Below are 14,301 nucleotides of genomic sequence, written 5' to 3' on the forward strand. Positions count from 1 at the left end.
CAAAATCCTTGTCTCCCCTCCTCAGGCTTCATATCTCTGTCTCCTTGCCTACCCAGTCTCAGTCTCCTACTCCAGCTCACTGTCCAAGTCTCTGTTTCTCTCCTTTCCAGTCTCTGACCATGGGATACACTCAAGTTCATCTAAAGAAGTAGGTTTTGCCCACGAAAGCTCATGACTCTATACATATATGGATTTGTTAGTCTCTGAAGGTATGTCTATACTACCCCCCTTGTTCGAACTGGGGGGGGGGGGTAATGTAGTCATACGGAGTTGAAAATGAAGCCCGGGATTTGAATTTCCCGGGCTTCATTTGCATAAAGCCGGCCAGTTTTTTAAATGCCGGCTAGTTCGGACTCCGTGCCCCGTGGCTACACGCAGCACGGACTAGCTAGTTTGGATTAGGCTTCCTAATCTGAACTAGCTGTACTCCTCTTTCCATGAGGCATACAGCATGTAGCCGCGCGGCACGGAGTCCGAACTAGCCGGCATTTAAAAATGGCGCCGGCCGGCTTTATGCAAATGAAGCCCGGGAAATTCAAATCCCGGGCTTCATTTGCAACTCCGTATGACTACATTATCCCCCCTAGTTCGAACTAGGGGGGTAGTGTAGACATACCCTGAGGGTGTGTTTAGACTACATTCCTCTTTTGAAAGAGGAATGCAAATAAGGGAAATAGAAAATGCAAATGAAGTGATGATTTACAAATCTTGCATTTTCATTTGCATAATCTCGTCCAATCGCTTTTTCAGAAGAGATACTAAAAAAAAAAAAAAAAGCAGTCTAGATGGGGTTCTTTCGGAAAAAAATCCTTTTCTTTTTCAAAAGAACTCTGCAAACCTCATTTTTTCAAGAATAAGAGTTCTTTCAAAAATGGTTTTTTTTTCCCGAAAGAACCCTGTCTAGACTGCTTTTTTCCCCCAAAAAAATCTCTTCCAAAAAAGTGATCAGAAGAGATTATGCAAATGAAGTGTGAGATTTGTAATCAGTGCTTCATTTGCATTTTCAATTTCCCTCATTTGCATTCCTCTTTTGAAAAAGGAATGTAGTCTAGACACACTCTAAAGGTAAATCTACACTGCATCCTTAGCTCGAAATAAGCTACACAATTTGACCTACACAAATTGCATAACTTATTTTGAGTTAATTTTGAAATAGCTTATTTCATAATCTGGCGCTCTCTACACAGCGCCAAATTTTGAAAGAAACTGCTATTCTGAAACGTCCCTTAATCTTAATGGAATGAGGTTTACAGGTATATTGGTATAGTGAGCCCATTATATTTCAAAATAACGTGCTTGTTTCAAAGATGCAGAATAGCTATTTTGGGGTACAGCAAGTATCCCGAAATAGTGCCACAGTATAGACGAACCCTAAGGTGCCATAGGACTACTTGTTGTTTTTAAAGTTACAGACTAACACTACTACTCCTCTGAGACTACTAAGACTAAGCAATACCTGAAGGATACAGTTAGAAAATTGAAGAACTAACCTTTGTGGCCTACTCTGGGAGGAAAAGAAAAGAGGATAATCTCAGATTTGCGAACTGTTCTCATTCCTAGATGAATGCACTATTTATGAAGGTTGCCTTACACTTCCTGTTATAATGCACTGCTTTAAATTGCTTGTAATTTTGCTGCACACTAACTAAGCTTGCTGAATTTTTCCAGGATGTCTGTCTGCCTCAGCCTGAATTTATTTATAAAATGTCACCCAAAACTCGTTCAGCCATTAACACCATAAAGCCAGAGAAAATTCTGGTGATCTTTTTATTGAACAGCTCTGGTTCATCCAAGCTTTGCATCAAAGAGTTGAAATTTGGCAGGAGGGTGGCCTTTGTGTCTAGGAATGGAGGGGTGTTACTGTCACTTGCTGGAAAAGGAGAATGAGACTGAGAAGGAGTAAGGGCAGGGATTGGAAACTGCCAAAGCTTGAAGGGCAAATCCTGACCTTTTCCATTGGACAGCAGAATGAGCTGCTTTAGCACTTTTATTTAATTTATGCTGTCTGCTTGGATTAGACCAATCCTGAGGACAATTCTTGGACTAGACCAATCCTAGTGTGTGGGTAGGTAGGAGCGAAGTTAGTCACTTTCCCCAGGAGTTGCAGTAATCTCTGCAGAGAAGAGAAGGAGGGAAGAGAAGAGGGGACCAAAATTTATCTCTGTGTTTTACACACTCAGATGTATACCTTGATAAGAGTGCAGCTGGCTCTCCAAAAGTAGGTGATTCTTGTCTACAATGCACACCAATAGCTTCTGTTGACATCTCATTCTTGAACTTGATTTTAAAAGTCTGCTTAGACTTATCTAGGCTCCCCAACTGATTCTCTGAAAGAAGGAACAGTCTTTACTGTGGATACAAAGCAGCATCGAGCACTAACAAGGCCTCCACAACAGTATCCCCAAGTGCTCAGGGAGTACAGCATTATGGATTCCTTCCAAGGGTCTGGACCAAAGGGTGCCAGTCATTGAGCAACTGTATGGATGAACCTCAGGGGATGTTTCCCTCATAATATACTTAGGCTTCTCTGGCCACATTGCTTTTCCAGACTGTTTATCTCCATCTGGGCTCTGGATGCTCCTGGACCAGGATCTGTTCCTGAGTCTTAAAGCAAAAGTTGCTTAGACATAATGGTGAAAATGACTGTGTGAACATATGGGAATAGCCCACATACATAATTTTCAAACATTCCTAATTTAGTTCCATATTGACTTTTTTCACATGAGATTGAGCAGGAATTCTTCATGCAAAGCTGCATGTGTGCCTTGATCCAAATCTTAAAAGAAAGCCACTTTCAGATGCCCAAAATTGAACTAATTAAAGCTGGAGGCTGTGTATGTACACAGAGTTAAGAATACATCTGTCATAAGAAACTGGATTAATACATTTGACCCCTGTTAATTACCTTTATTTAGAGTTCAGTATAAATGTGAATTGCCAACCTTGAAATGATCTGTCAGGCAGAGAATTTTTAAAAAGTTTATGCCTCTTGGATTATATCGTCATGGGAGTTACATAGAAAACATTAATTGCCCCACTGAATCATGGTCCATCTAGGTCATTATTCTATCTCAAACAGCGATGAATAAAACAGAACTTTAATTTTAACCCCTTATTGTCAGTTGCTTGTATCAGTCTCAGACAATGACCTTTAGGGCTGAAATTTTTCATGCTTGGTCCCAGACCAGGAAGTAATCTATAAAATCTGTTCAGGCACTTTGTGTTATTCATGCACAACTAAAACTAATATTAGTACTCAGGTGGATTACATGTGCATGTTGATAAAGGAATTTGTTAGTACAATATATCTGCTATATTATACATATTTCACAGGCTTTGTCTTTATGTCATAAGATATCAGGAAAAGTTATTATGATTCACTGACTCTAAGTGACCCCCCCCTCCAAAAAACAAAAACAAAAACAAAAAAAATGATCCCATTTGATTGGAAAAAAATTCAAAAGCACAGAAAGAATTTTGGTCGAATCTGATGTTATAAAACAATTTTAATTTATTTAATATCATGTTCTCCTACTCTGTAGTTATATATTTCTGAAAAAATAATATGCAGATTATTGCATAACACATCTTTTCCAAATTAGCCCCGAAATATTTACTGAATTCATGTTTTAACACAAGAAAGGTGTTTTCATATTTAACGTAATTTTCCAGAGAGATTTATCACATAAGTCTGTGGAAAGCAGCACCTATTTTACTTCTTTGTAAGCCATTACGGAGATCATACACAAGCCTCTTAGACAAAACAACACAGGTGACAGAAACACAAGCTAAATAAAGAACCTCACTGAGTGTTCTAGCAAAGTGAATATTTCACCTGGTCATATATGTGGAATATTTTGCATAATGTCTGCAGACCTTCTAGGATTACAGAACAGAAATGCACTGCTGAGACACAGAGAAGTGGTATTTAGCATTATGTCTATGCTTGCTTAGGGCTCACTGTCTATGTGAAATGAGAATAAAATAATATTAAAATGAAAATAATTATTAAACATAAAATAATGAATTATGCAAACAATGAAAAATACTGTATTTAGACAGTTCAAGCACATACAGCATATACATAATAAAGCATACTTTTTTAAACCCATCCAATCATTTAAAGAAGCTGTCCTGAAAAGGTTGTATACTGATTTAAAACTCACAACCACCTAGTGCATTCTTCCTGCTCACCTTTTAAAGACATACATAATATGAAATGGGTACATTACACTGCTGTAGTTTACAATATATATTTCAAATTTACAAAAATACAGAAAAACAAGATTTCTTGCACTCAGATACTGAGCATTAACCCTTTGAGTACTAATTCCCACCTGCAACACTGCAGAACACATTCATCTGACTTATGCACATTTATAACATTACAACAATTATAATTGTCATTTAAATGTACTCTGTTAGGAAATATATTCCTACATAATTTAAAAAAAGAGTATGGCTAATAAACTGCAGCTAGTAAATAAATGATGAATTGAAGCATGTAAGGATTTCTGCAAAATATACATTTTAAATTGATGCCCCATCAAGGGGCTTTTATTATTTGTTCTGTTCTCTATAGCAATGTCTCAGTTACCCAAGCCTGTGTTAGGATATGACAGACTTCTTGTTCATATGGCCATACAGCATTGTGCTTTGTCTTTTTATTTATGGAACCACTTTCTCCTTTCATTGCAGACATTTTTCTTCCAGCGCTATGTTTCTATTCACATTATATAACTCATTCTTATTTTGCAGCCTTTTTGTTTTAAAAAGTAGTTTCATTTGACATATAGATAATTATAATTCGGATCTGCCCTATGAGTTGATGTTTTGTGTCCAGACATTCATGGAAATATAAAAAACCTATTGCCAAAAGCCTTGTTAACAGAGAATGTTAGTGACCCTAAAATGCCCTACGGTCAAGCAGAATCAATGAACACAAGTAACTGCTTTTGAAGGTCAAATTTGCATTTAAGGATAAAGATAGTCTGAAATTTGCTGGGAGGGAAAGTGGCTTTCACATAAGATGTGAAATTAATAAATTAGTATCTAGAAAGTTATGTTTCTTGAAAATGATTAAACATTCTCTTTCCTAACAACTCTGGACTACGTTGCTCATATGATTAAATAGACGATATAGTATATACAGTCTGTCTGAACGAGAATAAGCTATTTTTAAGAAAATGACAGTAGTCCTCAAAGAGTTAATGATAAAATTGTTCTACCTAAACAGATGTTGAAAGGTTATTGTGAAACAGCTTACAGATTTGTTCAAAAGGCATACTTTACAAAGAAGTGTAAAATTTGTTGAGACAATTGCTATTACACTGCACAGTGTCACATACAATGAGTAGTGCATGCTCTGTAAAGACATTAGAGTGGACCCTTATCAAAGCTATCATATAACCTTATACAAAGGATTGTGCCACTTAAACTAGTGCAGTAGTGATTTTTTTTGTAGATTCATAATGCTCTAGATTAATACCAACAGGGTTTCCACCGCCTTTTACAATACTTGTTTTTACACATGTAACACTAGAAAACAGCAAATGGTATATCCTGACATATGTCATGCAAAATACAACCAATACAGCACCATATATGTAACAGACATTACCTAGTACTTCTCTCCAACAAGAAAAGAGACATAACAGAGACTGTACATTACATGATTTTACAGGCCATATGCTACAGAAGATCTTTAGAGGCAGTATCACTTTGTAGGTCTAAAAAGCTGTATTAATAATTTTATAAAATCCTGCTCCTCATTTTCACTATTATAACTTCTGATTAAAATCTATGACACAGTAATAATATTTTGCTACAAAAATAAATAAGTAAAAGATGCTGATATGTATATAAAAGAGTCTGAAGTTACCACAGAATTAAAAAAAAATAAAGTAATTAAAAGTGATGTATTTCTAAAGAAATACAGTTCTTTGTAACAAAAGGATATTGCCTCCTCTATTCAGTACTCTAGGCTTCCATTTCAAATGCTCTCCCAGAACAATTTTCTAACATTCTTTTAAAAATAACTTCGCTTTTAAAACTCTGCCGCTATTTCTCTCTTTTAGTCTCTTATTCAGAAAACAGAAATAAAGGCGGAAAACCTGTACAATTTGTTGATGTGCCACACAAACATATAATCTTATTCAGTTTAAAATAAAAATAAAACTGAAGATGATCTAAGTTGAAAAAGACAATATAATGGCCCATGAACTACACAGTAGTTTCATTCTTCCAAGGACCAGTTTTGATATTTCCTGTACTATCTGAACTGTATATCATGGCTTCATGTACATTTCCCTTGAGAAGTCCATTGTGATTAGTTGTATTAAATGGTAATGATTGTGTCCGGGGATGCATCTCAAAATGAGCTGTGTGGTGCACAGTGTCACTTTCTGGGATTTTAGCACAACTGTATATTACAGTACTTGCATCGCTACTTTCAGGCTGGTTGATAGTAGGATAGGCATCGCTTTTCGCACAGCAAGCTCGTCTGTGACCTGACTGACTATCATGAGTACTGTGTGGACTGTCTGTATGTGAACTGTGGATGCTGCCATCAATGCTTGAAGGAATATGGTAGGCATATTCTCTTTCTCCTGCAGATCTATGTCGACTGAAGTAACGTGGTTTAGTTCTGCTTTTCAGACATCTGTGAATGTGCATGTTGGGCCTGAAAGTTCCCTCATTATGCACGTGTATATGAGCTTCATCATCCAAAAGTTGATCACAGTGCATTTTTGCACAACAAGGTGTAACTGGTGAAAGGCAGTTAACATGGTTTTGAACAGCTTGTAGATTAGTAAGCTTGCAGTGACTAGCAGATGGATGATTAAAACCAGCTGCTTTGTTAGGACATGGTGACTCTTGAAGACAAGGTGCATGCACCTGCGTGTCCCCATTGACATTAACCTTTGGGCGGACATTAACTTGTACAGAATATGTGCTTCTTCTAGATGGGCAACACGACCACCAGCAATGCCATACATCATCTCGCTTTGCACAGTGATGGATAAGGATGAAAAGCCCCAGGGTCACACAAAATGCTCCATAGAGGCAGCTAAAGATCATATCTAAGAAATGTCCTTGAGATACAGCAAGTGCTCCAAAGGTCCAAGTGGCAGTAAACAAGAACAAAGTGAACGCTGCAGCTCGAAGCTGAGCCTTAAACGAGTGCTCGTTTTCTAACAACGAAGAAGAAATCATGGAGCATGTTGTCTGGGAAACTGATCCAGAATCTGTAATATGACTATGGCCCATTTCAGTACTTGCTAACCTTTGCTGATCTTCTGTCCTTTCTTTTAATTCATACTTGCGTTCTGGATGACGCTTCAATTGCACGTATGTGCAGAGAAAATAAACACAGGTGACCAGCACAATGAATGCAACTGGCCCATAAAATGCACCAAGGCTGGGTTCCCAAGCCATCCAACAGCTGTAAACAAAACAAAGAAATAAAAACAAAAAGTAAAAAATAAAAATAATTTTAAACTCAAATTTGACATAATGGACTTCTTATATGTAAATACATTGGTTTTGCTTTAACAGCATGTTATCCAGTTGATGTGTAAGAACAGCTCCCATTAATGTTGAAGGAAACTTTTGTGATGGGAGGGAGAGAATATGATAATTAAGGTTCATTATTCTGAGTCATCACCTTCAGCCCCATTAAACACGTATTTGAAGTGGACATTCATCAGCTTCACAAAAAAACTTGCCCAAATGCAGAGAGACTTATCTTCCTTTCCAAGTGCAAATAGATGGACATCATACCAAAAGGACGGAAGGTGAAAATCCATTACAATTTACATACTACACAGACTACAGTGAGAAACTGCCACATGCTCTTAAAGAAACTACAAAATCATCTGATCCGCATCCTGTACAGCATACAGAAAAAGATCAAGAAAGAGCTCTCAAATCCACAGACTCTCTTACAAAACCAACCTCCAACACAATCTTCTACATGGCTGAACTTGAGTAACACAAGACAAGCCATTTACAACTCACATTTTTCTTCTCTATAGAAAAAAAGGACACTAAACTATCCAAACTTCTACATGCCACAAGGGCCCACAACAGTGGCATTTCAAGCTCATCCAACAATATTACTAATTTTTCCAGCTATACACTTAGCCCAATAGAACAGTCTGCCCTATCCTGGGAACTCTCTTTCTACCCCATCATCTTCCCCATACAAGATACAGTTCTGTGGTGACCTAAAAGCCTACTTTTGCCATCTCTGACTTAGGGAATGTTTCCACCAGTCCCCTGAACAACACACTGACCAACAGATGCCATCCTACTAATGCCACGGAAAGTAGGATTCTACATGGACTCTGCTTGATGGTTGCAACCATCTGGACTTCTACATAGTGCTACCCCCAATTTGTGCACAGGCTGAGATTGTAACAAGCATTATCACTTGCCCCATAACCTCAGCCATGCAGAATGCTACACCATCTACATGCTCAAACAAAACAGTGACATTATAATTTAAAAAGCTGATAAAGAAGTTGCCCTAGTCATCATGAATAGGTCAGATTATGAACAGGAAGCTGTTAGACAACTCTCCAACATTCATTCTACAGGCTGCTATCCTCTGATCCCACTGAGGAGTTTCAAAAGAAACTACACCATCTACTCAAGAAACTACCAGTGGAATCACAGGAACAAATTCTCAGATATACATCTTGGGAGCACATACCAGGGATAGTCTATCTGCTACCCAAGATCCATAAACCTGGAAGTCTGGGATAACCCATCATCTTTGGCTTTGGAGTCTTACTATATTGACTCCCTCCTCAGGTCCTATGCTCCCAATGCTCCCAGCTACCTTCAAGACAGCACTGACTTCCTGAGGAAACTATAATCCATTGGTGATCTTTCCCCTCTCCCCCCAAAAAAACAATTCTAGCCACTATAGATGTAGAAGCTCTTTACACGAACATTTCACATAAAGATGGACTACAAGCCATCAGGAACTATATATCCAATGATGCCACAGCACAAATGGTTTCTGAATTTTGTGCTTTTGTTCTCACCCACACCCATTTCAGCTTTGGGGATGATTTATATCTTCAAGTCAGAGGCACTGCCATGGATACCCACATGACCCTACAGTATGCCAACATTTTTGTGGCTGACTTAGAACAACACTTTCTCCGCTCCTATCTCCAAGTGCCTCTCCTCTATTTACACTACACGGATGACATCTTCATCATCTGGACCATGGGAAGGAGGCCCTTGAAGAATTCTATCGAGATTTCAATAATTTCTACCTCACCAATCAATCTCAGCCTGGAACAGTCCACTCAGGAGATCCACTTCCTGGATACTACAGTAGAAATAACTGATGTTTACATAAACACCACTCTATACTGGTAACCTACTGACCACTATATTTACTTACACACCTCCAGCTTTCATGCAAATCACATCACATGATCCAGTGTCTAGTCAGTGTCTAAAATACAGCAACATTTGCTCCAGTCTCTCAGACAAAGACAAATACCTATGGGATCTATATCAAGCATTGTTAAAACTACAATACCCATTTGGAGAAGTGAAGAAACAGATTGATAAAGCCAGGTGAATACTTAGAAGTCACCTACAACATGAAAGACCCAACAAATAAAGCAGCAGAACACCTCTACCCATTACCTTCAGCCCCCAACTAAAACATCTCCTTCCTATCACCAAGGATCTACAATCCATCAGCGATGATGATCCCTTGCTCTCACACACCTTGAGAGGCAGGCCAGTCCTCACTTGCAGGCAGCCCCCACAACCTGAGGCAAATACTCACCATCAACTTCACACCTCACAACAGAAACACTAATCCAAGAACCTATCCCTGCAACAAACCCCATTGCCAAATCTGTCCACACATCTACCCTAGTGACACCCTCACAGAACTGAACCACATCAGCTATACCATCAAAAGGCTCATTCACTAATAATACTATTGTGTTGTACTCTCTGGGGGGAGGGAGAAGGGATTCAGGACAGTGGGATGGGGAGGGTGTGATATGACAATACCTAGAAGAAATTTAAGTGTGGGGTGGAGTGTAGGAGTCAAAGTTTGGGGATGTGGGGGTTCAGAAGTAAGGGCAGAGAGTGAAGGGTGCTCAGGGCAGGGAGGATGTGGGAGGTGCAGGAGTCAGGACTGGGGTTGTGATGGGTACATGAGTCATGGTTGGGGGCATGAGGAGGGGCTCAGGGCAGGGAACTGCAGGTATGGAGGGCTCAGAGTAGAGAGCATATGGAGTGCAGGAGTCAGGGCAGGGAACAGGCAGAGAAACATTAAATAAGATGTTGTACATCTGATGTAAAGTGAAACTTTTCCCCAGTAGAATATTGTCTCAGGATGCTGTTATTTCAAGTGGAATCTCATCATGGATCACTTCAAAAATCAGTTCCTCAGTTCTATGAAAAATGTTACTGCATCTCTTAATGCAATCATTTTTTGTATTAACATTATTAATAATTTATCAGGCACATAACCCACTGTGCTGTCGTTCAATTTGTACTTTTCCTAGATAATTTTATTACCATCCCTCACCTGCTTTCCCGTTCTTTCACGGATTGTGATATCTGGTATTGATTGTCTGTGATTAAAGTGATTACAGAAGTACAACCTCTGTAATTGTGCCAAAATAGAAAATGTCTCACAGATCTATGAGGATAAATAATCAAGTATTTAATATGTTGTTGATTATAGTGATTGTCTAATTATATATGTTTGAATAAATATGTTTTGAATATATGACAGGGATGGTCTGAGTAGGTACCTATGGTCTCTACAAATTTACCATAAGCTGAACCTCTCTAGACCATCACTCTCTGGTCTGGCAACGTCCATGGTCCAACATGATTTTAGTTAGCCGATGTCCACTTATCATGGGTGTGGTCAAGTTTCCCGCATCCCACAGAGTTGGTTTATAGCCACCATGCCTGCCTTTCAGTATTCTGGGCTGCTATTTTCCTCTATTTTACCCCAAAATGTCTTCTAAGAGCCCAGTAAGCAATGGAAGTGTGGATAATGCTGCTTAACAATAATGATTTCCTATGGTTCAGCAAACTTTCTGGTTTGACACTAGTCAGCTCCTGAGGATTCCAAACTAGAGAAGTTCAACCTATATCAGAATTACAAATTAATTCTCTATGAAAATGATTTTGATGGGTTAAATATTTAATTATTAGCCCTTTCACTTTATTTCCAGACAACTCTATTTCCACTCTTTCCATGGCCGGTTTGAGATGTATCAAGACGTATTTTCAAAACATTATAGCATTAATTGAAACTGAAGCCCTTCCAAGAATCAGTAATCCTGTATTGACACAATGGATTGAAACATCCATTAGTGCACTGATCACTGGCATGATGAATCATCTCCATGCAATCAGTTTCCAAGCCTCTTACTGTTCAGGCACCTTAGATACTAATGTTGGGTCAAAACTACAAAACAAAATTGCTGAACTGGTTCTGGTTGCTGAAAACCCAAGAATGCTTTAAAGGCAAAAACTATGGACAAGGATTTTTAAAAATAATGTTGTTGATATTACATTAAAGATTATAGTTTACAAAGAATAGTCTTTATCTCCTCTTAAGGGTGGGGGCTAAAAGTGTCAATAGCACTGCTTTAAAAATGCCATGCACTAGATATTTTGTAGTAGTCATGATACTAAGCAAAATGTGCAGGGCCACCAGAAAGGTGCATGTATATGGCGAGTTCTGGTAAGCTCAGTGAACTGTGGTACTTATTCATCTTATACCAGCTGGTGTCAAAGGGGGTGACCTTTCATCATTGTCCACTTTAGGGACTCTCTAATGAGAGTCAGACAGCACTGTGAATGGTTGTCGCATGGAGTGCAAGGACTAAGAAGGGTCATGGCGAACTGTCACATCTCACCCTGCACAAACTCAAGCAGAACTAGTTACAGTCTGGTCACACTAGTTTGAATAGGAGAATACATGGTAGATCAAACAGTAGGGCTGTGTCTACATTGGCATCCTTTTCCGGAAAAGGGATGCTAATGACACACTTCGGAATTGCAAATCCGCGGGGGATTTAAATATCCCCCGTGGCATTTGCATTTACATGGCTGCCACTTTTTTCCGGCTTGGGGTTTTTGCCAGAGAAAAGCGCCAGTGTAGACCACTGGAAAATAAGCCCTTTTCCGGAAGATCCCTTATTCCTACTTGAAAGGAATAGGGAAAGGGCTTATTTTCCAGAGAATCGCGTCTACACTGGCGCTTTTCTCCGGCAAAAATCCCGGGCCGGAAAAAAGCGGCAGCCATGTAAATGCAAATGCCACGGGGGATATTTAAATCCCTGCGGATTTAAAATTCTGAAGTGTCTCATTAGCATCCTGTGACGGAGAGGGTCCGCCCCCTCCCTTGGAGGCGACCCTGCCCCGCACTAAACCCGTGGTCGCCCTGGCCGGCCTCAGGAGGACGCCCACCTGAGGGGCACATGAGCCATATGTTCGGCCGCCGCCGCTCAGCTGGGCGGCGGTGCCAGGGATTCCACGTCGGCCACGGGCTGGGGGGAGAGGGGCCAGGAGGCGGAGCCCGGGTGCGCGGCGGGTGACGTAACCACGTCGGCGCGCCAGGGGCGGGGATTTCAAAATGCTGGCGGCCGCCGGCAGGAGGGAGGGAGAGGGAGAGCGGAGCGGGGGGGGGAACAGAGCGGAGGAGCAAGGGAAAGAGCGGAGCAGGGGAGTGAGAGGAGCACAGGGCGTAGAGGCAGGCGCTGGGGGGTAGATGCCGGGCACCCCAGGTGAGCCAAGGCTGGGAGCGCGGCAGCAAGCGGCGCCGCAAGGTGGGTAAGGAGGCCCGCGAAAGGGGGGGTAGGAAGTAGCCCAGGGCAGGGCAAGGAGCCGGCGTGCTGGTGGGTTGCGGGCCAGCACCCCCCCAGTAGGGCAGGATTAATCGATCCTGACCCTAGGGCCCTGGGCTGGGGTCCGGGAGTGAGGGAGGGCCCGGACCCCGCTATCCCCCCCCCCCCGCCGGTAAGGACAATTGGAACCGCCGTTTCCCCGGAGCGGCAGCGACAGAACGGGGACTTTGGGAGTTGGACAGGGATGGCAGGGGCCACCTTGTCACACATCCCTTTTCCGGAAAGGGATGCCAATGTAGACACAGCCCAGAGGTATATTCAGGATTTTGCTGCTTCTAATAGGCTGCTGTAGTCCTTTTTCTACAACACATGCAACAACGTGATTACAGTGAGTGTAGCAATAACAAGTCTCTTCTCATTTGCACAGATGTACAGCAAATGTAAGTCCTCTTATATCAGTAGAGTCAAACTGGTATGAAACTGATGGTAAGCGAGCAAAGCATCAGACCCTTAACAAAAGCAATGATCTTTCACAGCCATTATTCCATGCAAGCTAATATGGAATTTTATCTAAAACTTTATGTTTCTGTCCTTTATAAAGGCAGTAACATTTATCAGCATCTGATAGAGACATAGTACTTATTTCTGAGAGCATTTCATTATAATACTTACTATGGGGCATTGCCGTCAATTCCATAATTATTGATGTTGGTCGCTGCTGTGATCCCACATATAATAAAAGGAACACCTCCACTAATTAGATAAAATCTGTCAAGAGATAACAATTGATACTTTAATTTTCTGTTTTTAAACAGTTTTTCTTCTTTAATGTTTTGTAAAAGATAACAACACACAATATAGTCTGAAACATTAAATATCAAAAAGATAAGATCAGACACATCAAGAAAATAAAACAGTTTTGAAAACCCTGAAAGCCCTACATGAAGCAAACAGCAGAGGGCTAATGTTTACATCAATCTATTTCAATATTGCCTCACAATCTCTTGACTTGTAGTTTCGATATATATAATTATACTCAAAAACACGAGAAAGTTACTATAATATCTCAAATAATAATTTATTCCTCCCACTTAAACATTTTTGCTTTATATACATAAAATATAAAAAGCACTATAATTGTAGAAAGCATAGCCAAGACAGCTGTTTATAGTCTATATCCAACCTACATTTTCTCAGCAGCTTCTGTTCTACAGAGCTGGAATCACAATATAGCTTCCTGGCTGAAACTATGAAATGGAGTTCAGGTAGGGGAAGGAGGGAAAAGGTGGTTCATTTGGGCAGAGCTTGCCCTCCATACAGGGAATCCCTTCCCCCTAATGTACAGCAATCAGGATGCTAAAATTTTCTTCTGCCTACTTCTCACTAGTGAAGGATGGTGGGACAGCACCCTTACTAACAATTTAATGTCCTCATCCTGCATCTGTTT

The 14,301-nt window shown here is 40.3% G+C and overlaps 1 protein-coding gene across 7 annotated transcripts in view; it reads right to left on the minus strand.

Moving 5' to 3' along the window:
* Window positions 1-997: 997 nt before the first annotated feature.
* ADGRA1 (adhesion G protein-coupled receptor A1) overlaps window positions 998-14,301 on the minus strand; it is a 486,631-nt gene continuing 473,327 nt past the window's right edge. For 3 of the 7 annotated variants that reach the window (XM_075935214.1, XM_075935215.1, XM_075935216.1), the window contains 2 exons: window positions 13,527-13,622; window positions 998-7,444 (listed from right to left, as the gene is read on the minus strand). In XM_075935214.1, coding sequence (XP_075791329.1) covers window positions 6,223-7,444; window positions 13,527-13,622 — 1,318 coding nt within the window. In that variant the 3' untranslated portion in view covers window positions 998-6,222. The remainder of the gene's footprint in view (window positions 7,445-13,526; window positions 13,623-14,301) is intronic. The other 4 variants (XM_075935211.1, XM_075935210.1, XM_075935212.1 and 1 more) reach the window with 3 other exon arrangements.

The sequence above is a fragment of the Pelodiscus sinensis genome, chromosome 8 (genome assembly GCF_049634645.1).
Source record: "Pelodiscus sinensis isolate JC-2024 chromosome 8, ASM4963464v1, whole genome shotgun sequence".
Classification (NCBI taxonomy): domain Eukaryota; kingdom Metazoa; phylum Chordata; order Testudines; family Trionychidae; genus Pelodiscus; species Pelodiscus sinensis.